Source organism: Engystomops pustulosus, chromosome 6 (genome assembly GCF_040894005.1).
Source record: "Engystomops pustulosus chromosome 6, aEngPut4.maternal, whole genome shotgun sequence".
NCBI lineage: Eukaryota > Metazoa > Chordata > Amphibia > Anura > Leptodactylidae > Engystomops > Engystomops pustulosus.
Genome location: NC_092416.1, coordinates 89,669,062 through 89,692,993, shown reverse-complemented (window position 1 = coordinate 89,692,993; position 23,932 = coordinate 89,669,062). Strand labels below are relative to the sequence as shown.

At 43.5% G+C, this 23,932-nt stretch overlaps 2 protein-coding genes across 5 annotated transcripts in view; one reads left to right on the top strand and one right to left on the bottom strand.

Moving 5' to 3' along the window:
* Window positions 1–732: 732 nt before the first annotated feature.
* Window positions 733–20,724, bottom strand: AKT1S1 (AKT1 substrate 1). 3 transcript variants are annotated; one of them, XM_072110327.1, is made up of 5 exons: window positions 20,609–20,724; window positions 5,318–5,809; window positions 2,161–2,241; window positions 1,604–1,752; window positions 733–1,117 (listed from the first exon to the last, which is right to left on the bottom strand). In XM_072110327.1, exons 1-5 carry the CDS (start codon window positions 20,694–20,696, stop codon window positions 983–985), a joined length of 945 nt encoding a protein of 314 aa, XP_071966428.1. In that variant the 5' UTR covers window positions 20,697–20,724; the 3' UTR covers window positions 733–982. The 3 variants fall into 3 exon arrangements, with proteins under 3 accessions (XP_071966428.1, XP_071966430.1, XP_071966429.1); XM_072110329.1 differs by lacking the exon at window positions 20,609–20,724 and adding an exon at window positions 7,483–7,575; XM_072110328.1 differs by lacking the exon at window positions 20,609–20,724 and adding an exon at window positions 7,350–7,433.
* Window positions 20,725–21,139: 415 nt separating this feature from the next.
* Window positions 21,140–23,932, top strand: part of TBC1D17 (TBC1 domain family member 17) — a 47,619-nt gene continuing 44,826 nt past the window's right edge. The window contains exons 1-2 of one of the 2 annotated variants that reach the window (XM_072110325.1): window positions 21,140–21,272; window positions 22,767–22,865. In XM_072110325.1, coding sequence (XP_071966426.1) covers window positions 21,183–21,272; window positions 22,767–22,865 — 189 coding nt within the window. In that variant the 5' untranslated portion in view covers window positions 21,140–21,182. Of the gene's footprint in view, window positions 21,273–21,301; window positions 21,453–22,766; window positions 22,866–23,932 lie in introns of those variants that run through there. The other variant, XM_072110326.1, reaches the window with a different exon arrangement.

Sequence of the window (23,932 nt, the reverse complement as noted above, 5' to 3'; positions counted from 1 at the left end):
TTTGCCATTTCCAACCTATTCTGGCAAACCAGCTGTCTTAATACCACTTGCCTAGTCTGTTTGCATTGCAGTTAGGATACAATACTGTCACAAGAGAATCCTTTGCATTGCAAGCTGCCACCAAGGGGATGCTGCTAAACCATGGGAATGCTGCCTCAGAAGTCTTGTCAATGTATAGGTGGCTTCTAACAGAAAGCACATTCCCACAATATGCAAGTTTTGGTGAATGAGAAGACTAAAAACCTAGATTAAATTTTTACACTTTGCCCCTCTTAAGTCCATGGTGCCAACCTTGACCAGTAGTTTGCGTTGTATACAGCCTCTGCAGTGACATCACAACGGCTGCCGTAGAGTCTCACCCAAATGATGGATAAGACTCTGGAGGCAAGTGGAAGTTCTGTGCAGGTTTGTAATCTTACTGAATTTTGAGGGTAATTTAGCTTGGGTCTTAGAAGCCAGAGACTTCTTCCCATTGTATACCAAAGGTTGCCTACACTGACAGTGAACCATGTATGTGTATAAAGGAGCCCAATAGTAGAGACCAAACCTGCTGACATGGCACTTTTCTTACTTCTGGACAAGTTTTATAATAAAGCCACATCCATTACAGCCTTTTATGGTATCAATAAGGCTATGGAGGATCTGGGCAACCACATTCTGGATAAGAAGTCAGATTAAAGCAGAAGTTTGTCAAATTATCAGGAGGTTCCCATAAATGCCATGAAGCCAATATGCAATGTATTCCTCTTTTTATTGAGGTGTAATTAAAAAATGAATTGGGAGTAAAATTTGCATCAAATTGAATGAAAACTTTTAAATCTGGCCAAATAAAAGGGTTTAAAAAAAAATTAAAATTCATTTTCACACATCAGGTAGGGAACCAGTCAGCCTCCTAATGGGTGGGTAGTTGCATTAAATGAAGCTTCATCTGCTGATCAAGGAGTCCTTAGTGTTCAGACCAGAGGTCAGATGAAGCCACTTGTTAATACTTCCGGTACTTGATCTGGAAGTCCCCGGTGTTCAGTCGTGGGCGAGGAAGGTCGCCAAACGGTTGAGTGGTGTCATGAGCCAAGGCCCTCATGCTAGCAGCAATTCTGTCCAAGTCAGGTGAAGGAAACTGCAGATAAGAATTTAAGTTTAATATAGAAAGGAATTTCACCCCTAACCCCCCTATAGAATGTTTAATTAACTAATAGCCTTCAAATTTTTCTAATAACCACATCTGAAAGCCTGACACAAGGGTCAATTACCAAGTTTAATAGGTTACCAACTTCAGTAGGGGTTTTTAGATCTGCTCGTTTTCAACCTATAGGAAGTTTCATTGCTAGTTTCCAGTGGATAGAAATCAGCCCTGTCATGTGAAGTGAAGGGTGCACAGCTCACTATAAACAGAGCTGCAATAGAATAAGCAGTGCAGCATCACATGAATGCATTGATTTTTATTCACTGGAAGAAACCAACAAAGCTTTCTATAAAATGAAAGCAGAAAGATCTACAAAACTGATAAAGTTGTAAAGATTTGCATATTAAGAGCAGTAGGAGATGCCCAAGACCAGGCTTACTAGAACCTCTTGTTGCAGTAACTTAATACTAAAGACCTCACCTTGCCACCCTCTTCATCAGATGATTTATTATCCTGTCTCTTCTCCTTGAAGCCCCACACTGGCACAGTGACTGGGAGAGATTTTGCATACTGCTGGGGAGTGCGCTGGGGTGGAGGATGACCTGGAACATCCTCAGTCAGACTCCCATCTGCAAGGAGGGTGGAAATTTGTTGGATGAATTAGAACATAAGGCACACTGCACTACAGCTGCTAGGACACATGAATTTGAACCATTTCCAATTAGGGATCAGATAACCATGTTTAGAGGGATGTGGGCATATAGATTTAAGCCCCTGTTCAGCATTGGATCACGATGAAATTTGGAATTACAAAGAAGACCTTTGCTGCATTCAAGGGACTTGTGAGAAGATTATGTCTGCCCCCGGCTTGAGCAGCCCATAGGTTTATCACAATTAGCTACTGTTAACATCTGGACAGACTATCCAGAAATACGACATAATATCCTGCAACACATCTCAGCATTTGCCGGAAAGGAGCAGCTGACACTCCATTCTGTTCTAACTGATGAAAAAAAAAAAGAAAGTTAAACACTCACCATCTGTACTCTCTTCCTGGTCAGACTCAAAGAAAGGTTCACAGTCTTGGCTATTTGAGTCTTCATCCATCACAAACAGTCCTGAAAGTATGAAACAATGTTATGTACAAGGCATTGATGAAAAGGCTGATGCAAGAGCACCATCTAGAGACTAGTAATGAGAAAGCAACTACAGTCAGGTTCAGGTGTCAGAACTAGTCAAGCGAGAACTAAACAAGACCACAAACTCAGAAAGATGGGAAGAGAAACAAAAATTGCCCAAGTGTAGTTTTGTAGTCAGAAGTTGTTAATGCATAATATGCCCCACATTAAAGCAATTGTTGGATAAGGGAACCCTAAATATTATAGTATAATACCCCTATACTGTAGCAATATGCTTGTTGGGGAGCCAGTTACAGCCATGCAACTGCCCACTATTCAAGCAGATACTTGCAAAACAGTCTTCAATGAACAGTGAGGTAATGGAGCTACAGTATGGAGGTAGATTTTAAAGCAAGAGTAATGGGAAAAGTATGAGAATAGTTCCCATGATGTGGCATTCAACACTCCAGAAGTTTCCTCAAAAGCAAAGGAAAACCCCCACTTGCTTTCATATTTGTCCTCAGTTTCCATGATGCCTTGAGCTCCCTGAAGAAAATGCACAGCAGCTAGTTCAATGAGATTTTATCAAGTAAATCTTCTATGTAGTCAGCAGGGATATAACTACAGTGATAGCAGTGGCCACAGAATGTAGGATCTGCACTAAATATATACATACACTGATGTATTATACACATTTTATGCAGGAAGGTAGCCCCTTTAAGAAGTCTGTTATGGGGCCCTGCCTACTAGTATCAACCCCTGATAGCAACTAGAATGTTGGTAGACATGATGGGGAGGGGATAGAAGCAGAATAAGACTATAACCAAGAATGTATGTAAATGAGCCACAGGTGTAAATGAAGCTCCTCAGGCATACAATCTCATCCTGGTGGTAGATGTCCTTTAATGGTTTCAAGGGCAGACTTTCTAGAGACTTCTCCAGCAAGCTATAGAGAACCATCATATGTTACCCTCTAGAGTAGAAGCAGCTGAAAGCACAGAGTGAAGATGTGTCATTGGCTGCAGCTACACAAAGTGCATAAAGGAACTTCTGGTTGTGCCGAACAAGGCAAAAGTTGTTCAACACAAGACTTGTGGGAAGAAAAAAAAATTAGTTGCTTTTGAAGCACAAATGGCCAAGCAATAAGAATCATAGGGACAGATTAAATTAAAATTAGCGTAGGACCACAATGGTGTATTACACAAAGTAATACAATTCCTTTAACTCTGATTGGACTGCCAGCTGAATTTAGACATCAACGGGTACAGGTCCGGAGGCTGCAGCAACATCTTAAGACGTTGCTGCAGTGGGGAGAAGGACTTTTCTCTGGGTGTCAGAGACCCAAGCGAGAAGGGAGTTGTGGTTTCTCCCTTCACATTGATCTGAAGTAGCCCGATGCATAGATGAGCACAGTGGGAGCTTCCACAGCCTCAATAGACTTGGTGGTCATGTGACTGCCAGGTTTAAAGGGGTTAACCAGAACTGCTGGTCTAATCAGACTCGTCACTTGTGATGTTAATCTGGGTGGTGCTAAGTGGTAGTTTCCCCCTGTAACCAAGGCCCTTTGCTTCGAGCTTTTCCCCTGTCACTAGGTAATCAATTTTAGAATTCTGCTAATAAAGCTCCAGCACTCCCATGGCCACGGAGTTTCCATTAGACCTATTATACATGCCTCCGGTGTAAGTGATTGCATAGCCCACCCTACTTTTCCCATTCCCGAGACAGTGACATCACATGTAGCACATGGGTGCCAGTTGTGGGTAGTGGCTGCACCAACATGGCTGTGCAGTTAGCATGACTAGTGTGCATGCGCTACAGTTGTGATGTCATCAGATCTTAGGAAGGGGAAAGGGAGGGTGGGCCCTGAGCTCTCATTTACACCAGAGGCATGCTTAATCAGTCTAATGAGAGAGCTCTGAGGGCCCAGGTCACATGTTGCATTTAAAAACGCATTGCAACAGCTTAAGAGATTATTTGCCTAATTAAATAGCAGTCAATGCATGCATTAATTGCTGTGTTTTGTAAACACAAGTGTCAACAGCTGTTTAGGCAAATCGCTCTTCAGGTGTTGCAATGACTTTTTAAATGCATGCGTTAAACGTGAAGTGTGACAACACCCTGCAAGACGACCACAGGAGCACCAGAGCTTCATTAGCATCATTTTAAAATGGCTTTTTGGGTGAAAATTATGCTCCCCGTCTCAAGATAAGACCCTGCACCCATATAACTACAGGAATCTAAAGGCATGTTTGGTTTCACATGCATGCTACCACGTGGCAAATTACCTTTAAGAATCACTATTCGGTAATGCTCCACATGGAGTTTTAACCCGTTTTGTCTGTTTTCAAGCGGTCCGTCCAAAAAAAGCATGCATTTTTGAAATCGCATCTGGTTTTCAACGGACTGCTTAAAAACTCCATGTGAGGCATCACCCTTATTGGAGTGTCCTCTGAGATTGTGAGCCTCAATATAAAGAATTGGGCATAATTAACTAGGTGTGCAAGAGGGTTGATATAGGGACTTAACCTGTGACAAACTTAGGATATAGATTTTACAAGTATTAACTCCTGTTGTAACTACACCTACAAACGTTGCTCCTATGACTCCAATGTAGATTTCCAAAAAGGAGAAGTTACCAGAAGATATTGGTTTTGTTAAAGCTTCTTAATAACCACTCTAGAAAGTTTTTCCTTGATTAAAAGGACCAAAGCTTACAGGCTGATGCACCAACTGCTATAGACCTGTTTGCTTGATTACAATGAGCAGTTTTGAGTTTGTACCCAACTCTGATGCCTGAAAAATGGAAAGTGTTAACTTTAATGAATCATCTTATGGTCACATCACTCACAGCACTTTGGGTGATTGGGAAACCCCACCGATGACCAGGCCTTTAAAGATATTATACAGTTTATGAATTCACAACCCTGAGAAGGAGCATATTATCATCTGAGAATCTTGTCTCTAAACACACGCACTGTCTGCATTTCTGTCAAGCAGTAGTTACAATAGTTGGAGAATACAAACATCTGGCAGTTTGCTGCCAGGGAGAATCTGGCCCCAGGTATGCCCAGCTCACCTGTGGCATCACTAGGATTATTGTCAGTAGTCTTTTGCAAATTGCTTTCCTTGTAGTCATAGTCCTCTTCAGGGGCAGTGATATGTGGGAGCTGGTCAGGCACCTGGCTTTGAGGCCCAAGCTTAGCCCTTTCATTGTCCTCATGTACAGAAAAGCCTTCTTTGCCATATATAGAAGGGTAGCTCTTGGAGTAAGAGTTCTGCCTGACGCCAGCTGTCTCTTTGGTCGTCTTGTTGATGGCCATGGGGCTAGTAAAAGCAGTGGTTTTGTGCATTATAGTAATGTCATCAAAATATCTTTGAGTGGCCTCCAGCAGCAAACCACTTCCACTAACAGTGTAAGAGTAGGTTTTGTGTATCTTAGACTTGAATGCCGAGAGGAGCACAATTTCATTGCCAGTCAGCCTCTGATACTTCTCAGTAGCATTGACTACAGCCTGCCAGGCCTCCTTGTGGTTATCAGCCATGTCAGTCATTGTGAGATGTTTGTAGCCTAAGAAGAAAATAAAAACCCACATGTTAAAGCGCTTTTTTTTATTAAAATGAAGATCTAGGGGCAAGCTAGGTAATGCCCTATTCAGCATTGGTGTTAAAGATAAGATGAAATCAAAAATTCAGTCTGATCTGTGGACAGCATAGTATAGCAGGAATAACTTCGTGTGAAAAGAAATCCTATAAAGTATCAATTTCAACACTATCCCAAATTAATCAGGTTTTTAACCTGTAGCAGATGAGCCCTGGATTGCTGGTGTACACTCTGCTTCAATAGTGGAATGTGCATGAAAGATGAGCCATGATTTCCTAAGGTTCTGTTCACAAGTTCAGGTTTCCTGATGCAGTTTGAAGCCAAAAGCAGGTGTGGATTATGGGCGATTACATAAACTGGCCCTTTTTGTTTATGCCACTCTTGCTTTGGACTTAAAGCTTGAGTGGGAACACAACCTATAAATTTAGCTTTTCCTACATAGGAAATGTCAAACTCCTAAACTGAAGAACAGCTGGGATTAAGATTACATAAAGCCATACTGCTGGTTTACGGTCACAGGCCTGGTTACAGAGTGCCTTTGAAACAAACATTGTCAACACCCTTCCATAATGCAGTAGCAGTGAAGAGATGGCATCTTTATGGGTCCTACTACTTCAATGACCACCCAAGTATGCCATTTAGTATAAAGGGGCTATAGTTTGAGTCTAAACTCCAGCAAATGTTTTAATAATTGTAAGTTATCAAATCCTCCACACTTATTCTATAGGAAGCTAATTATTTCCTTCAAGTGGACAGAAACCCATCCATGATCCTGTGATATCACACAGGTGCACAGCTCAGATTACTCAAGCCATGCACCTGTGTGACTATGGACACATAGCATGAAAGCAAGAGATGTAGACAACCATTTGTAATTAATACAGAAGGTATATTGGAAAATCGTATAATGTACAAGTATTTTCTGAAATATTAAGAAGAATAATTGAAGGAAGGCCAACACAAATTTAGCAACCTAACATTTTGGTTTGTACCAACTGCTTTCTGACCCCTCTCCTTCCTGGCACTGAACATAGATGTAACAGAACATTAGCCTTCATACACAATATAAGCTGCCATTGCACACCTCTTAGACAAATGCTCCCCTTTACCAGCCTGTACTAGTCTTCAGTGGATTAGCGAGCGGGTAACATGCAGAGATGTGGGTGATCAGGCGATGCATTACTATAAGCTGTTGACATTAGGACGGGGGCCCTTTAAAGGTTCTGCAGCAACACAGACTTGCAGGAACTAGCAGTGTAAACTTGCAAGTCACAAAAACAGGAAACACTACAAGTCCCATCATGCTCTATATAACAACTGTCTGGCTAGGAATGCTGGTATTTGTAGTTCTCACGAGCTTGTGAACAGCAGTAGACGAGATGACTACAGAGTAGCCGTTGAATCTGTATGTAGAGGGAGGCGGTCACTGATATACAGGGGTATAACGAGAGGACAAGCATGAACAACTTGAAAACCCAAGAGAGAACGAGTAGCACACGCCTGTTACCTGCAGCAGATCCAAACCAGAACCCCAAGGGTCGCACAACCAGAAGCGTCACCACCGACCTATTCCCCCTGCCCGCCCACCACTCTTTATAGCTCAAAACCACGCCTCTTTTCACCAAATTTACGCCCCTCACCTCATGTACCAGTGACAAAAATGGCACCTGCATTTTTAGACGCTACAGTAGGAACCTTAGTGACACAAGTACAGGCTAAAATACTCCTAAGAAGTCACTCCACATCGTTTTTGGAGTGTGTCAAGTCGTGTAGTCACAATAGCTCTGAAAAAGTCGTTTACTGTGCTAGTCATTTGCCCTTAATCAAGATGGCGCCTGTCAGAGTACGTCTTCTCACTGTAGGAGGCTGGTGACAGGGGCCACGCCCCTTAGTTTGTTTATTTCATAGCGCAGTTCGCTATTATAGATCCAGACGGTCCCATAGGACACGTGTTGTGAAAAGTGCGTAGTGTATAATAATGCTGAATATACTCATGGGGCTGCGTAAGCTGCCAACATTGTAGACAGAGGTTTACTAATCAACAAGTAAGCTACAACGAGACACCTGAGGAGAAAACTGCAAATTCAATAACAAACAGAAGGCCATGTTTGAATTGCATTCCTAATGCAATCTTGCAAAACACATCCTATGAAAACACGTGTTTTTATGTGTTTGCAGTGCATTTCAAATCACACGGCGCATTCACACGATGCGTTGCATTTTTAGGCACAATCCTTGATCTCATGCCAAGGGTGCGTTCACACGTTAGGACAGCTGAGATGAGGTGATTTGCCAAATTACATTACTGTAAACGTTTCAGTTTACAAAACACATTGTAAACGTGATGTTAACACATGGGTTAACAAATGTAAACATTAATGTAATTAGGCAAATCACCTCTCAGCCGTTGTAATGCGTTTCAAACGCAATGAAAACGCAACGTGTGAACGCGCCCTCAGGTTACATTGCGTTTTAGCAGATGCCAGGCTGAAGCCTTTGCAATGGGTCAAAAACGCATCAAAAAATGCCACACAACACATTGTGTGAATGCGCCCTGTAAACCGCTTTCCTACATGCCATTTTCGTTGCGTTTTTAAAACGCAAGTGGGTTTGGCCAAAATGCGTTTCAGGAAAAATCCCCTTCTCACTTGCATTTTGGATGCTTTTAAAAACAAAACTGGCCTGTGGGTGCATTCACACGTTCAGTTTTTGGATGTGGTTTTGGATGTCCAAATGAGGCTGGTGCAACACGCACCACTTTGTCTGAGTTTGAAAACGCAGACAAAGCCGTGGCCCGCGGCCGGATCGCATCAGTGTTTCTATGGAAACGCCTGCGATCGGGAACGAGCCGTCATTGTTTTGCATTAAATTAACATAAAACACCGGCACGTCTGCCATCACACTCAAGGCGCTGTCCCATATAGAGTTTTGGCTGCGTTTACAAGCAGACCAAACTGCACCCACCGGGGTGGGCCGCAGCCTGATCGCATCGGCGTTTCTATGGTATGGTAACGATAATCGGGAACGAACCGGCCATGTTTTGCATTAGTTTGCGTTTACAAACGCAGCCAAAACGCAATGTGGGACAGCGCCCCAAGGGCGCGTTCACACTTCCACTAGTGTTGCGTTCATAACACGACGCATAGCGGGTGGGGCTCGGGTCGATCGCATATGCGCTTCCCGGGAAAGCCGGAAACGCGCCCTAAGGGCGATGCCACACATGGCGTTTTAACCCCTTTTTTGGTCCGTATTTAAGCAGTCCGTTAAAAAACGCATCAGTTTTTTACAGGTTTTACCAATTATCTTAATCAAAACTGTTCAAAAACTAATGCATTTTCAAAAAACGCATGTTTTTGGACAGACTGCTTATAAACGGACCAAAAACGGGTTCAAAAACGCCATGTGTGGTGTCATCCTAAGGGCCCCTTCCCACATGGCATTTTTATTGAGTTATGAACGAACGCCTAGCAATACGCGTGACCGCGGCATATATGTGATCGGGCCAAGGCCCGCCCCCTGTGCTACAGCATCAGGGAGCTGGATATTAGGTTCCTGTGAATGTACGCTCCCACGTAGCGTTTTTCTTTCTTTTTTAAACACATCCAATGCAAAAGTGGGAGGGAGGTCTGTCTGAAACGCATGCGTTTCCAATTAAATGCATGCGTTTCATTGCAAACACATGCGTTTTGGCCAAACCCCCTCCCACTTTCGTTTTGGATGCATTTAACCCCTTCCTGACGTGTGCCGTTCTAGTACGGCGCTCGCCGGTTCCCGTTGCATGGAGAGGGCTTGCGGGCCGAGCCCTCTCCATAGCCGGTAAATCTTTGCTGCAATGCTGCCGGCGGCTTCAAAAAGATGGCAGCGCGTGGGCGCCGCCATCTTCCCGTGGATCGTCGTTCCCCGATGAAGTCACGGGGAGCGGCGATCCGTTGCCATGACAGCTTCAGGTCTCACGATGGCCCGAAGCTGTCACGTTTTAACCTATTCACCACAATGTGCTATCAGCACATTGTAGTGAATGAGGAGTAAAATCCCCATATACTGCCATATTGCAGTATGGCAGTATATGGTAGGATCGATAAGACAACCTAGGGTTAAAGTACCCTAGGGAGTCTAAAAAATAGTAAAAGTAAAAATATAAAAAAGGTAAAAAAAAAAAAAATTATAATAAAAAAACCTAAAAATTCAAATCACCCCCCTTTCCCTAGAACTGATATAAATATTAATAAACAGTAAAAATCATAAACACATTAGGTATTTCCACGTCCGAAAATGCCCGATCTATCAAAATATAATAACGGTTTTTCACTGCGTTTAACCCCGTAACGGAAAATAGCGCCAAAGTCGAAAATGGCATTTTTTTGCCATTTTGAAAAACATAAGAAAATTAAATAAAAAGTGATCAAAAGGCCGTACAGTCCTAAAAATTATAGCAATGAAAATGCCATCAAAAGTCGCAAAAAATGACACCACCCACAGCTCCGTACACCAAAGTATGAAAAAGTTATTGGCGCCAGAAGACGGCAAAATCCCTCCCCCCCAAAAAAAATTTTTGTACAGGAGGTTTTAATTTTTTTAAATGTATGAAACCATTATAAAACCTATACAAATTTGGTATCCACGTAATCGTACCGACCCAAAGGATAAAGTAGACATGTCATTTGGTGCGCACAGTGAAAGCTGTAAAATCCAAGCCCACAAGAAAACGTCGCAACTGTGTTTTTTCACCATTTTCACTGCATTTGGTTCCCGCTTCCCAGTACATGGCATGGAATATTAAATACCATCACTACAAAGTGCAATTTGTTACGCAGAAAATAAGCCGTCACAGAGCTCTTTATGTGGAAAAATAAAAAAGTTATAGATTTTTGAAGGCAGTGAGTAAAAAATGGAAGTGAAAAAACTAAAAAAGGCCAAGTCGTTAATGGGTTAAAAAAGAAAGAAAAACGCCACTTGGGAAGGCGCTCTGAGCGTACATTCACAGAAACCTAATATCTGGCTCCCCGACATTGGCGCACAGGGGACGGGCCTTGGCCCGATCACATATATGCCGTGGTCACACGTAGTGCTAGGCGTCCATTCATAACGCGACACTAGCGCACAGGGAGTGGTCCTTGGCCCGAACGCACTTGCGTTCAAGGGAAACGCATGCGATTGATAAGCCGATTGCATGCGTTTCTCTGAAAACTCACGTGCATTCGGCCCGGGGACTTCCCCCTGTGCGCTAGCGTTGCGTTATGAACGAACGCCTAGTGGTGCGTGTGACCGCGGCCATACGTTTCCAGGGAAACACATGCGATCGGTAACCAGGCCCAGTGTCTTGCATTGTTTAAATGCAACACACCACGACCTGGTTATCGATCGCATGTCTTTCCCTGGAAACGCATATGTGATCGTGCCAAGGCCTGCCCCCTGTGCTAGTGTCACGTTATGAGCACAATGCTAGCGGAACGTGTGACCGCGGCCTAAAAGTGCAGTACAAAAGCATCCAAATGGCATCTGTGACTGCGGCCTAATGCATCACATGGATTGAAAAGAATAATTTTATACAAACTACTCGTACCACATGCTGATGTATACTACTATATAAAAATTACCAAACACTATGGGGGACATTTACTTAAAGTGTCGGTGTCTGCATTGGCTTTGTTACCGACCTGCTCTCAGAAAGAAGACACACATTTAATATTGTAGAGCTGTGCAGAGACATTTCTGGCGCCGAGACCATTTTCTGTCCCGGGACCAAAATCTGTCCCGAGCACCAGAAATGTGTCCAACAGTCCCTGCTAGACCAGTTTTCTTTTGGTCTACTTTCCGCCAGTTTACAGCGCCCAAAAAGGGCTGCGACACATATTAATTGTGTCTGAGTTTCCACTCCGCCAAAGCCACGCCCCTTTTCGGAGAAGAGTCGGAGCAGACGGAAAAAGGCATTTTTTCTGGCGCCGCCAGCTAATAAATAGGTCTGAGAGCAGAACATGTGGTGAGAGCGCCACAAAACTGGCGGAAACGCCATAGTAAATGTCCCCCTATGTGCCACATTTACTAAGAATCTAGGAAACTGCACTACAAGTGCTCTGCCCGTGTTTAATGCTCACCACCAGATTTATTAAGAACACGTGAAATCATGAATCTGGCGCTCCCCTGCACTGCCCCAACAGAGTTAATCAACATTTTTTTGGTGCACCTTTATCACAGACTTTGCATGTTAAATCTGTCCGACTGAGCACTGGAACAGTGCCACCGAAAAAGTGCCATTTTTTGCGCTATTTTCCATTATGTGGTTAAACGCTGAGATTAACCGTTGTTATATTTTATAGATAGGACATTTTTTGGACATGGCGATACCTAACATGTTTATGATTTTTACTGTTTATTTATATCAGTTCTAGGGAAAGGGGGTGATTCCAAATTTTACGGTTTATTTATTTCTTAACTTTTTTAAAATTTATTTTTATACTGTTTTTCAGACCCTCTAGGGTACTAAAACCCTAGGTTGTTTGATTGATCCTACCATATATTGCCATAATACAGTATGGCAGTTTTCGGAAGACCCGAGGCTGTCATTGCACCCGATTGCCACTCCCTGATGACGTCACAGGGAATGACCATTTTCACCAAGATGGCGGTACCCATGAGCCGCCATCTTTTTGAAGCCGCCGGCAGCTCTGCCTGCGGCGATGGACGGGATAACACCTGCGATCGGGGCTAGCGGGTGTTACCTGTAAAGGCACGTTCACACGTTCTGCTAGCTTCGCATTCATAACGCGACCCTAGTGCACATGGGGGCGGGGTTGGGGCCAATGGCAAATGCGTTTCCAGAGAAAGGCATGCGATCGCGTTATCAATCGCATGCGTTTCCGATCGGCCCGAGCCCCGTCCCCTGTGCGCTGGCGTCACGTTATGAATGCGACGCTGGTGAAACGTGTGAACGTGACCTGTTTGCTGCTATATGCAGCAAAGACATACCGGCTATAGCAGTGATGGGCAACCTTTTGAGCCTGGTGTGTCAAAATTCGCCAAAAAAACGAGCATAACTCGGGTGGTGTGTCACCTTGACAAAAAAACATAATTTTTTAATATTTATAGTTTAAATAACAAATATGTATACTATTTAACTTCTAGGGTACTTTAACTGTAGGTTGTCTGATTGATCCTATCATGTACTACCATACTACAGTATGACAGTATATGGGGATTTTCCCAATCATCTATTACTATGTGCAGATCACACATTGTAATAGATCAGTTACAATCAGACAGGTGTGGAAATGCTTAGTAACCTGCAACCTTTCAGTCATGAAAGTTCATAGGTTATAGCGAGGGCGCAGGCGCCGCTGTCTGTATCTCCCTCATGCCCTGTCTGGCGATTTGCAAAGCATTGCGATTATTTCAGAGCTTGTACATCACAAAACTGACACACAAGCCCTGATGACTGTCTTCTATCATACAGTCACTGACATTACTCACAGTATGATATCTTGTATGTATGATGAGAGTGGTTGTCCTCCCTTGCCCCTGTTGTGGAGATGGTCAGTGTAGGGGTGGCAGCTGCTGGGTCATCACACAAAGCAGCAGCGATGTGACCTCTGACTGTGCTGTCATCTTACCCCCCACCACAACTATCAGGAGCTGCAGAGGAGCCTCCTGGGTGTATGGCCGGGTCAGCTCTCCTGCTGTGCCCCATGCCGATACCTGTGCTGACTGGAGACACTAGGCACAGCTCACACATGGGGAGGGGCCGGCCCGGGGGAGGAGGAGGGTGGAGTTCTGGAAGCTCAGTGCAATCTCTCAGCCTCCCGGCTACTGCACCTGGTCATGTAGGATGAAACTTAACTCTCAGGCAGCCGCGTGTCAGTGAAAATGGCTACGCGTGTCAGCACTGACACGCGTGTCATAGGTTAGCCATCACTGGGCTATAGAGAGGGCTCAACCCTGTTAAGGACTTCAAGAGGACTCATGGCAGAGGTGTGTATGAGGCTGCCGGCACACGTGGCGTTTTGAACCCGTTTTTAAGCAGTCCGTTAAAAAAGGCATCCGTTTTTGACCCGTTTTAATTAAGATAATTGGTAAAACTGTTCAAAAACGGATGCTTTTTTAAAAAATGGGGTTTTTAACGGACTGCTTAAAAATGGCCAAAAAACTGGTTCAAAACGCCACATGTGCTGCCAGCCTAATACCTTTCTAGCAGCTGCAGAATCATTTGCAAGCAGGTTCAATGGATGCGCATGCCACTGATTACATACCAAAACCAACTCATCATTGGAGCTGTTGGAGCTCCAGGCCGGGGCCCATTACTAGCGTTCCAAGAGCACCAATGATGATACGGCCCCCTGCTGCCTTTGTTGCTGGTGAGAGGCCCCCTAGGAAGAAAGTTGATGGGGGCCCCGGGGTGGAGTTATTATATGCTGTATTTTTGGTACCTAAAGAGACGCATGGGCCTTTGTCCATTAATGTGTTGCAGATTTATAATTGCATATCTTCATTTTTTATTTATTTTCAGGTCTGCGGACCTACGCTAAGTGAAGTGTGATAATAAACTCAATTAAGCTAGTATAAAGAGAAAAATGAGGTGTATACGATACTGCAGATGATTATTAAATGCAGTTTGTCCATGTGGTGCTGGTTGAGGGAAATCACCCTCCCTCTAGGCCAGTGTTGGCGAACCTATGGCATGGGTGCCAGAGGTGGCATTCAGGCCCCTCTTTGTGAGCACCCAGGCCACATTTCTCCAGCACCATGTTCACCATGTGACATGACTTAAAGAATTCACCTGCAGGCACAGGCAATGTAGATGCCACTCTCAAAGTGTTATTTCAAAGCAACACATCCTCGGCTTCTTCGGACTGTAGAAAGAGTGAGATGGTATGGGCAGGGGCAGTTTATTGATGGAGGTCTTCTTCTATTGAATTTGTGGTAGAACAGAGAGTTACTGCTTAAATTGCTGTGTTGGCACTTTTCAATAAATACGTGGGTTTTTGTTGTAATTTGGGCACTCGGTCTCCAAAAGGTTTGCCATCACTGCTCTAGGCCTACTATCAATGGAACAGCCTCAGCATCACTGGGGACCCTATTATTTTTAATCAGAACGTTTTTTATTGAAATTATTTTACAAGACATACAAGGCCCAAGGTACAAAAAATCAAACGGATTACAATAAACACCCCCACCCACCCCCAATAAACCCTCTATTCCTCCCCCTCATCAATCTGGTGTTTAATTATCCGCACAGGAGACAGTTCCATCATTCGGACCGTTAAAGGGGTATTCCGGGAATATGAACGTCTGACACAAAAACCCTTGATGATATAAATAAATGAATACAACAATACTCAATGTCATTAGTCACAAAACGGAGCTAAAATAATATGATTTTATGATTTACAAAATGTATGGCCTCTCTAAAGTAGGTGGAGTTATCACTAAGATGGCCGCCACTGGAAACTACAAGTTCCATGATCCTTTAGTTCTCAGTAACTCCTCCTCCCTCTTATGCTCTGCTAACAGTGATGATGTAACAGGTTTTCTTGCTCTGTTACCATAGTAATGATGTGTAACTGCCATCACCACAACACTGACCATACTGGATGCACTGCAACCAACCGACTACAGCCAAACGTAGTGGTGATCACATGACCTGCCCAGGCAGATACAGGACATGTGATGTGGACATATGACCAGCGGCCATCTTCTTTTCTGCAACGGACCGCGCGGAGGAAATTAACGGACTGATTAAAGGGCCAGTAGCATTTTAATTCTTCATTACAGTCTATGTCATCAGCATTTTCTGCTAAGGGGAGCAAAATTTTAAATAACAACTAATTACACACTAGCTTATATTTTGAGTGCCCACTTGTATATGAATTATGCTGATTCCTGGAATACCCCTTTAAGTCATATACTAGTAGATGACTTATGTGGTTTATTTTTCCATTTTACCTGATTTCTTTCATTTCTTTTTTATGCGTTTTTGACACATTCCAAAGGCTTCAGTCTTGATCACATGCTGAGGTTACATAGATTTTAGTAGATGCATTCGAAACACAATAGAACCTTAACATGTGATCAAGGCTGAAACATCAAAAAACCGTTAAGTGGTATGTTACACTGAGGGTGCGGTCACACGTTCCGCTAGTGTTGCGTTCATAACGCGGGGGTAGCACAGGGGGTGGGTCTTGGCACGATCACATATGCGTTTTCAGAGAAACGCATGCGTTCATGCCTCGGGCTGCCCCCTGTGTGCTAGCATCGCGTTATGAACGCAACACTAGTGGAATGCTGTGGCACTTAACGTTTTTTTGATGCGTTTTTGACGCATTCCAAAGGCTTCAGCCTTGATCAAATGCTAAGGTTATATTGTGTTGAATGCATTTACTAAAATGCAATGTAACCTCAGCATGTGATCAAGACTGGAGCCTTTGGAATGTGTCAAAAACGCATAAAAAAGAAATCAAAGAAATCTGGTAAAATGGAAAAATAAACCACATAATATCAGTCCCATCTACTAGTATATGACTACAAATGATGAGATGAGACACCAAAGTTTTTTTTGTGATCAAATTGAAGTCTTTGGTCTTCAGTGATGAGAGGTTTGTCACAGAATCACAGATGGTCTTCATAATGTGGTTTTCTTCATATGGAAGGCAGGTCCTGGTATCTCTTTTTTTCACACTTCATGTCAGCAAGAGGGGTCATTAGCATATTGAAGGGTAATTAATTAAACAGGACGGCATCATAACCAGAATGAGTCTCTTCTTAACTTTCCTTATCAGTTTCTATGCTTAGATATGTTATTTAAAGGGGTTGGCCCCTCTTTTACAAAAGTTGCCCATGTGCCTTTACTACTTTTTGGAGTACATCACAGCTGCCAAAATATCATTATACTTAAATATGTCCAAATCCTCAGGACACCGATATAGTACAGTCCTATGACAGGAGAAACTCAGCTGCACACGGGGCTGCTTGTGTTTTTACATGAGGGACAGGTTATACACAAAGGGGCATGGGATCCAAGTATAACTCATCAGTGAGAGCTCTCCTGTTACTGGCTCATGAGGTGCCCAGAACTGGAGACAGAGGACAGACTGCACATCAGGGTACACAGAGACACCCAGCACATCAGGGTACACAGAGACACCCAGCACATCAGGGTACACAGAGACATTCAGCACATCTGGGTACACAGAGACACCCAGCACATCAGGGCACACAGAGACATTCAGCACATCAGGGTACAGAGAAACACCCAGCACATCAGGGTTCACAGAGACACCCAGCACATCAGGGTACACAGAGACACCCAGCACATCAGGGTACACAGAGACACCCAGCACATCAGGGTTCACAGAGACACCCAGCACATCAGGGTACACAGAGACATTCAGCACCTCAGGGTACACAGAGACATCCAGCACCTCAGGGTACACAGAGACACAAAGCACATCAGGGTACACAGAGACACCCAGCACATCAGGGTACACAGAGACACCCAGCACATCAGGGTACACAGAGACACAAAGCACATCAGGGTACGCAGAGACACCCAGCACAGCAGGGTATTCAGAGACACCCAACACAGCGGGGTATACAGAGACACACAGCAGTATATAGAGAGACGCCCAGCACAGCAGGGTATACAGAGACACTGTGCTGGGTATACAGAGACACCCAGCAAAACAGGGTATACAGAGACACCCAGCAAAACAGGGTATACATAGACAACCAGCACATCAGGGTGAACAGAGACACCCAGCACATCAGGGTGAACAGAGACCCCCAGGGCATCAGGGTATACAGAGACACCCAGCACATCAGGATGAACAGAGACACACAGGGCATCAGGGTATACAGAGACACACAGGGCATCAGGGTGTACAGAGACACCCAGCACAGCAGGGTATACAGACACACAGCACAGCAGGGTATACAGAGACACGGCAAAGCAGGGTATACAGAGACACACATCACAGCAGGGTATACAGAGACAAACAGAAAAGCGAGGTATACAGAGACACACAGCACAGCAGGGTATACAGAGACACACAGCACAGCATGGTGTACAGAGACACCGAGCACAGCAGGGTATACAGAGACAAACAGAAAATTGAGGTATACAGAGACACACAGCACAGCAGGGTATACAGAGGTACAGCACAGCAGGGTGTACAGAGACACCCAGCACAGCAGGGTACACAGAGATACCCATTAAAGATATACACTCACCGGCCACTTTATTAGGTACACCATGCTAGTAACGGGTTGGACCCCCTTTTGCCTTCAGAACTGCCTCAATTCTTCGTGGCATAGATTCAACAAGGTGCTGGAAGCATTCCTCAGAGATTTTGGTCCATATTGACATGATGGCATCACACAGTTGTCGCAGATTTGTCGGCTGCACATCCATGATGCGAATCTCCCGTTCCACCACATCCCAAAGATGCTCTATTGGATTGAGATCTGGTGACTGTGGAGGCCATTTGAGTACAGTGAACTCATTGTCATGTTCAAGAAACCAGTCTGAGATGATTCCAGCTTTATGACATGGCGCATTATCCTGCTGAAAGTAGCCATCAGATGTTGGGTACATTGTGGTCATAAAGGGATGGACATGGTCAGCAACAATACTCGGGTAGGATGTGGCGTTGCAATGATGCTCAATTGGTACCAAGGGGCCCAAAGAGTGCCAAGAAAATATTCCCCACACCATGACACCACCACCACCAGCCTGAACCGTTGATACAAGGCAGGATGGATCCATGCTTTCATGTTGTTGACGCCAAATTCTGACCCTACCATCCGAATGTCACAGCAGAAATCGAGACTCATCAGACGAGGCAACGTTTTTCCAATCTTCTTCTGTCCAATTTCGATGAGCTTGTGCAAATTGTAGCCTCAGTTTCCTGTTCTTAGCTGAAAGGAGTGGCACCTAGTGTGGTCTTCTGCTGCTGTAGCCCATCTGCCTCAAAGTTCGACATACTGTGCGTTCAGAGATGCTCTTCTGCCTACCTTGGTTGTAACGGGTGGCGATTTGAGTCACTGTTGCCTTTCTATCAGCTCGAACCAGTCTGCCCATTCTCCTCTGACCTCTGGCATCAACAAGGCATTTCCGCCCACAGAACTGCCGCTCACTGGATGTTTTTTCTTTTTCGGACCATTCTCTGTAAACCCTAGATATGGTTGTGCGTGAAAATCCCAGTAGATCAGCAGTTTCTGAAATACTCAGACCAGCCCTTCTGGCACCAACAACCATGCCACGTTCAAAGGCACTCAAATCACCTTTCTTCCCCATACTGATGCTCGGTTTGAACTGCAGGAGATTGACTTGACCATGTCTACATGCCTAAATGCACTGAGTTGCCGCCATGTGATTGGCTGATTAGAAATTAAGTGGACAGGTGTACCCAATAAAGTGGCCGGTGAGTGTAGATGCTACATTACATCTGCAGAGATATCCGGCTGTCACCTACTGCCGAGACAGGCAGCCAGAAAGTCAAGGGACATATCCATAACAATATCCAAGCCCCCTTGTCATCAGTGTCCTGTATAAATCTTTCAATGGGATAGTAATCAGTTTAACACTATGTCTGGCTGTTTATATATTTATGAACTAACTCCAAATTAAATCTACCATCATTTCTAATTTATGGCCTCCTTCACTCTAAAATCAACTGTTAAAATTGTGCTAATGAGCCTAAAGGGCTCTGGGGGGTGTTACCAGAGCCCCTCCATCCTGCATATTCACAGGCACTTCCGCCTCCCATTGTGTACTGAAACTCTCTCTGCTCCAGTGAGATTACATAAGACAGAGGGAGGTGGAAGTATGAAGGGAGAAAAGGGTAGGGAAAGACACTGTGAAGCTGCAGCACTCTGGTAATGCCTCCCTGATCCCTTCAGGCTCATCTACACAATTTTAAATTTTGGGCATCATTTGTTCAGCACCATGACAAATGAAACATATCAAATCACAGGTATCAAAATTTCCCTGTTGGTGCAACTTTTTTATGTTTCCAAGTTTTGAACTACAATAGATTGTCCAGATATATTATTGTGTCTGCTTTTTGCCATCCACATTTGCATAAAAACAATTGTCTTTGGAGCTTGTACATGTATTTATTGTGTATGTGAGCCACAATTGTGTCACAACTGCATTTTGTCTAACACGTTTTAATTGTGTGCACTTAAAGGGGTGTGGTGGTGCACGCTCCTAGTTTACGTCACATTTATTACTGAGATGAGCCACAATTATGTCCCAACAGTACGAAGCAAAGTGCACCAAGGAAAAAATAGGTGCAACTGTTTGCACAGCCAGAAAACTGACCAGATCAACAGGAGTGTGCACCACTGTTAAATAACGTGCTGCAACAAAGCAAGTGCAAAGAAAGCTAATACACAGTGCACCATATTATATATATATATATATATATATATATATATATGTGTGTATTTATATATCTGGGCCACTATGTCTTGATTACAAATCTGATTGTGTTAATCAAAACAATTCTGGTCTTCTTTAATATTCCACAGGACCCCCTTCTCATTGGAAAAAGCTGCCCTTTGATCCAATTTGGCAACTTTCAATTTGATTTTCCAGACGTAGCATAAAATATAGCGCCCCACACCCATTACTTGATGGGTTATTTGGATTTGTACTTTTCACGTTAGTTTCTGAGATAAAAGGGTGTGCTGGGGCTTTTGGATTACCCCTTTTATTTGAAATATCTTCCTTTTAAGTATAAATATAATTATGATTAAGCAGAAAAGAGTCACTTTTTGCCAGAGATAAGTCATATTTCAGATGACCTGACCATGACATCGGAAGGCACTGATCACTTGACATGACAGCCTGGAGTCTCATAGTCTCATGAAGTCTGATTTATAACGGTCTGCAGGAGACATGGCAATACAGATCAGCAGCATATACAGCAGTATAAACAATCAGATCCCTTAGGTTGAAAGTACCCCAGATGGCCTTTAATAGTTGTAAAAAAATAGTTATTATTATTTTTTTAAATGTAAAAATTTAAATCAACGCCTCAAGAACAGCATATATAAAATAAATTAAAATAACTAATACCCTCTTCTTATCCCTGAAAGTGTATTTGCATATTCTTCTCTAGAAACCAAATTTAAAGTAAAACATTGAAATTATTAACATATTAGCTGTGACTGGTTGCTGTGAGTATCCGGACCAGTTTTGCTCTTAGACACTTCTGGCAAGTCTCCCCATTGTCTTTGCACTGTTGTATACATACATATCCTTCCTTTTACTGCGTAGTTTTTCTTCACGAACTGCCTGAAAAGCGTCTAAGAGGCAAGGCCGTCCCTATGGCAACTGTCTAGCATGAGGGTGGTGACCTGTCACAGGGCCGGAAGTGACGCCATGAACGCGGAAGTTTTGGAGAGTCTGGTCATGGAGTCTGATGCATACAAGGTGAGTTCTTGGATTCGGATTCGAGTATGTGGACCCGTGGCTGCTCGGTAACGAGGAGCGCTTAGTACAGGGCTCAGTGCCGTGAGCTACACCCGCCTCTGTACTAGCTGGCAATGGTGTGATGACGTGATGCACCGCTAGATGGCGATGAGGCGGTTGTTGGCAGCTACTTGTCATCAGGTGATCTGGTGTCTTGTGATCTACAGGGTGTTATCTTATGTCACTTTATAGCCTGTGCCCCTGCACTTCTTATCCACGCAGGCATATTTCTATATGGTAGATTTTGTGAAAGAAAAGAAATGAAAACACTGCACCACAGCAGATAAGAACAATCTTTAGCATTTTATGAGTCAGTGGAAATGTTGCATTGATGGCCATGTAATCTAAGATTCTCTCTGCATTAGGCATTGGTCACTTAAGGGCAGTCTATACTGAAGATCAAATGTGTCCTGTCCTGGCACTGAAGCCAGGTCTTAGTGTGAAGTGGTGTTCAGATCACTGCAGGAAAGGTGGCAGGGATTAGGTCAGAGATCCTAATAGCTTCCCTAATGTCTGCTATTGGGTACAGGTCCTGAAAAAGCATTTCCTATAAATGTATAAATATTTCACTCATGTGAAAGTAATGTCTGGCTGCTATGATCACTGACACCCCAGTTCCAGCTGTTCTCTACATCCTCCTTAGCCTGTGATTTGATAGAGGGAGATTTCACATAATGGGGCCTATTTACTAAGGGTCTGCGGACCGCACTTTTGTCCGATATTAAGTCGATTTCCGTTTTGTGCCACATTTAGCAGGGGGGTTTTTTGGAGGGGAGGTGTTTGTGTGGCGTCGGACGATCTGACCGATTCTGACTAAACGCGGGATTTAACATTTAAATTGTGTCGCAAGCCATGCACTTGCATACACCGGGAAGAAGAAGGCGAACTCCAGTGGACCTGAGCGGGGAGCGACACATGGAGGTTATCCGGTGCACGCTCGTAGTGAATCCAGGCACAATCCATGATCGTCGGACATTCCAGATCAGGGATCGCATCGTGGACAGGTAAGTAAATGTGCCCCAATGCCTTGCATCGCGTTTTTTGAAGCGTTTTTTCACACATTGCAAAGGCTTCAGCCTTGATCACATGCTGAAGTTACCTTGCGTTTCCACTGCATCTGCCAAAACACAATATAACCTTATCATGTGATCAAGGCTGGAAAAAGACTTTTGAATGCGTCAAAAATGCATAAAAAAACGAGACGCAACACATGGTGTGAAAGCACCCATACCCTTATTAATAGATGATATTTGTTAGAAAAATTCCATAATGGTTCATGTTTGTTAGTAAAAGAGACTTAATAATACCTTATAGACATAGTTGTTTGTAAGGTACAGTTTTTCTTCATATACAAAATTTTCTGGCATAGCTGCAATGTAAAGTATAGGGATTAGCCATTGGTGTGTCCTTCTTCCGTAACAAGTTCTCCAAAAAAAATTTTTTACCCTCTTTCAGATTGTGTTTGAAAAACATGGAGTCTTCCTACATACCAGTGCGAAAAGGCAGAATGATCAGGATTCTATGATTCCAGGGGTTATCCGTCTTATAGAAAAGGTAAATAATGTGTCTTTGTATTGCTCTTGCCATCTGATGGCCATAATGCAAATCTCTTCAACTGTTGCAATACATTTTAAAATCCATGCATTAAACACCATGTGTGACTGCACCCTTAGAGCAAGATGCACTGTTTTTTGAACGGCTGACAAAGGATTCACTAAATTCAATACCTTTTTAACTAATAAGTGTTGATACCTGTTCTTTTGACAGATCCTAAGACCCATCCTTTTAAGAATAGAGTATGTTCTAGTCAGAACCGTTTTTTAACAGATCTCTGACTGTAGTTTATGAGGATCCATGGAAAACGGCTGAAGCAAATCGGCCTTGAAAAACAGATTAAAAACACTATTTTTTTTACAACGAGGAATTGGCATGTTCATGTGCAGTTAGCCCTATGGTTATATAGGGTCACCACCTTTACAGTATAATTTTGACATATGTTTAGTAAAAGTGCCTGTTACATATGTCTTCTCCATTAGCACCATTCACCAGACAGTGTATCCTATGCATTTACCCCCTGGTGGCTTTTGGAGGTATCTGTTGTGAAATTCTCCTGAAGTATCTATCCTAAAAAATGAATGACTGCTTTGAGGACCTAACCCTATAAGCAGGGCAGAGGTGGTCACTTTTTCTAATGTGAGCTGATTTCTGGGGGTCATGCAGTACAATCTAATCCATATCAGAAGTCAGTATCACAGGTCAGCTAAGAGGAGCTTGTGTATGTGGATGGGCTCTAGGCAATAGAATCTGACATTTATTCCCTATTCTGTGGATAGGGGATAATTATTAATTATGGGAAAACCCCTTTAAGTTGTGATCAATTATCCAAAAAAATGCAATGAGGCAGCACTCCAGTAAGTATAAAGGTGATCTTTATTCACCCATGGCAAAATAAGGTGCAACGTTTCAGTTCATCCATAGAGCCATTATCAAGCATGGGTGAATAAAGATCACCTTTATACTTACTGGAGTGCTGCCTCATTGCAATTTTTTTGGATATCTGACCTTACAAACCGGTGGGTCGGGTTTGTTGGAGTCGTGCACCCACCATTGGACTTGATCCA